Raw genomic sequence first — 3070 nt, 5'->3', positions numbered from 1 at the left:
TAATTAATTTAATTTAATTCAATTTACAAAATATATATTAAATTTTACGTAAATAGATTCACATGAAATATTTACCACGTTAAGTTCTAGCTCAGAATATACATGATCGATAATAATAGTTAATATTGCAATCATGTTGAGTTTGCTATAGAAACAAAATAAGAAGTATACAGATAACAAATTTTCGTCGTAATTAAGAATAGTATAAAAATATCACACAATTTTTACCTGGGCATTACACTGGCTTCTCCAAAATATAAAACATGATATAATATATATGAAAGCATATCCTCATTTTTTATATTTTTTGCAATAATAAAGGGGAAATTGTCAACAAAACCTTTAACTAATAAATCTAATGTCTCATTTTTACTCGATTGTTGAATTGTAATTGTATTTATTATTAGAGTTAAATAATTCTTGATAGTATTAGGTTTAGCGCAAGCCAATAATTTGAAAAGTCTGTTATCATAGGATTTTTTCCATGACTTGTATATATTTGACCAAGTGGAGTTTGATACGGCTAAACCATTACAGAAAGTCCATTCCCTCCACCATAGCAAAATACTATACAAAAATAAAATTCTATTAGAAAAGTTTAACCAACACTCTTGCATATTTTGATGAAATAATTTATCTGAAACATCATATTACAATAGATACAGAAAACCGTAACTAAAGAATATTGTGAATATATAAGAAAAATTACTTATTTGGAAATAGCCAATTTTCTTTCAATATACTGGAAGCTTTGTTTCTACAGTTAATTTCACCGAAAAGGCATGCCCATTTTGCAGCCTCTTCTCTTAAAGATTTTCTAAAATCGGGTTCGTATTTCTTGATCGGACTTGAAAAGTAGATGATTTCATCATATTCAAGTTTTTGAAGTAGTATATTGAATATTTTGTTCATATTTTTCTAATAATCGTTACACAATATAAAATATTAGCTTTTGTTACTATATGTACTCTAAAAAACTTTTTTACTTTTATATATTATTATCTATATGTTTATATGTTGAATTATAGCAAATATGTTTTACATGCAACTTTCTAATATGTAACATATTTATTGAGTAGGAATTAATTAATAACTACCTTAATAGCATCAACTTCTGAATCCTGCAATTGAAAAACACTCGACATTTGTTCCAAAGCTTTGAACATAGGATACCATGCCACATAATCTTCCTCTTGGTGTAAATATCTCGTGAGGTTCCAGAATATAGAAGAATCGAGTTGGCGTGCTATCATTAAGTGAAACGCGTCATCGATAAGTTGAGCACGATTGAGAACATGTATGTTCATGAAATCCGGCGAGTCTAGGTAATCCGAAATTAATTGCCAGTTTTTAGCATCGTAGTTGACCCTATAATATCCTGATAAACAAAAATAAATTTTAACATTAATTATTTTTTTAATGAATTATTAAAAATATTTTTAAATATCTAAATGTATGTTTTTTTAAAGCACGTTAAAAGTGTATTAAGCATAAATGTACCAAATGTAGAATAATTGTATTATTAGAAAAATTTTATATTAATATTTATTAATAATACAAAACTTTGTATGTCATTTTTTTTAATTGGTGGTGTGTGGAAATTAAAATTGCGACAAAAATTTTGTATACATTCAAATTGATCCATTACATAAATTAATTTTATTATTTGTACTATAAATAATCTCTATATTATGTTTTAATATGCATTATTATGTGCGTATTCTTAAACATGCGTAACATAAAAATTAAGCATTTCAAAGAAATTTTGATTGCATTTGTAGTGTAAAAATAGTTGCTATTTATTAATACTTACCAGTTTGTTTTATGTTGAATATTATCCATTCAGACTCGTTAAGCTCTCTATCAAAATTACTATTTGCAATATCCAAAATATATGCATGCCCTCCCATATCTGACATATTTAACCAAATCTCAGGTAAAGTATCGTTAAAATTCAAATCTGCTTGTGTAGTATACGTTAGAGGTATGCTCCAATTATTTGATGTATTGAGAACTTCTAGTGTTATATTTTTAAAACCACCAGGATTCCGTATCACTTTCAAGACGGGATAATGCTTTTGCTTCATCCAAGGAGCCATCTGTTTTGTTATATTAAATCCTTCAAATGGAAAGTATGATATTTTATCGAAGGCAGTTTGCATAGCTGTCCAGAAATCATTAAAAGCGCCCCACTTATATGTACTGCAATTGTAAATTTTAATATTGTTGAAAGTAAACAATGGATAAATTATTGCATTAAAGAATATAAATGTATTTTTTTATTTATATTCGTATATAATATATATAATGTAATATAAGAGAGAAAGTTGCACCTTATTTAAGTTATATCTTAAATGACAATATGATAAAGAATGAGACACGAGATTCTTTCTCTTTTAATTAAGATCATGAGAAATAAATGAATATGTTAATGTGATTAATGTAATCTAAACACATGTTATAATTAAAATCAAATAAAAGGAACAAGAAAATTATAGCTTTTGCTTTATAGAGCGAAAGCAAAGAATTGAATATTAAAATAGAAGAAAAATAAATGAAAAGAAAACAATACGCGCAGAAGACGTTAAAATCATTTATACCTTAGGTAGTAAAGTAAAAAGGTTCGAGCTTTCCTAAAAATGTGCTTTCTTAGATAAAATAAAAAACAAAAAGAGAAAAACAACCAGAGTGTCAATCAGATAAAGAGCAATGAAGCAATAAAGATATTAAAGTAGATACATTCAATGATGCAGAATGTATTTTTTTGTATGTCATACAAACATATATAGCTTACCGTTTACAAAATAACACAATAACTAAAATTTTTTATAGTACTATTATTATATATATACTTTACATGTTTAATTCAATTGCATGTAACTATTATATTATGGTATATTACTTACTCGTCATATATATATGTACGGATACCCTTCCAAAATATTTCTTTGCTAACTGTATGTTGCAACATATGCAATATAACGGATGCTATAACAATACACGTAATTATATATTACAATGCTTCTATCTAATTGTGAACATAGCTAGTAGAAAAGAATTTGTTATATAT

General features: G+C 26.0%; 2 protein-coding genes across 2 annotated transcripts in view; both read right to left on the bottom strand.

Annotated features, from left to right (window-relative positions):
• Positions 1 to 3070, bottom strand: part of LOC115240270 (aminopeptidase N-like) — a 98123-nt gene that overhangs the window by 68264 nt on the left and 26789 nt on the right. The gene's annotated exons all lie outside the window — the stretch shown is intronic.
• LOC115240271 (aminopeptidase N-like) overlaps positions 1 to 3070 on the bottom strand; it is a 62588-nt gene that overhangs the window by 55622 nt on the left and 3896 nt on the right. Inside the window, exon 6 of the mRNA XM_029815325.1 lies at positions 1814 to 2202. Within this exon, the coding sequence (XP_029671185.1) occupies positions 1814 to 2202 (389 nt within the window). The remainder of the gene's footprint in view (positions 1 to 1813; positions 2203 to 3070) is intronic.

This window comes from Formica exsecta, unplaced genomic scaffold (genome assembly GCF_003651465.1).
Source record: "Formica exsecta isolate Colony F162 unplaced genomic scaffold, ASM365146v1 scaffold423, whole genome shotgun sequence".
NCBI classification, from domain to species: domain Eukaryota; kingdom Metazoa; phylum Arthropoda; class Insecta; order Hymenoptera; family Formicidae; genus Formica; species Formica exsecta.
The sequence above is the reverse complement of the archived record's forward strand: the minus strand, read 5'-3'. Positions and strand labels throughout refer to the sequence as shown.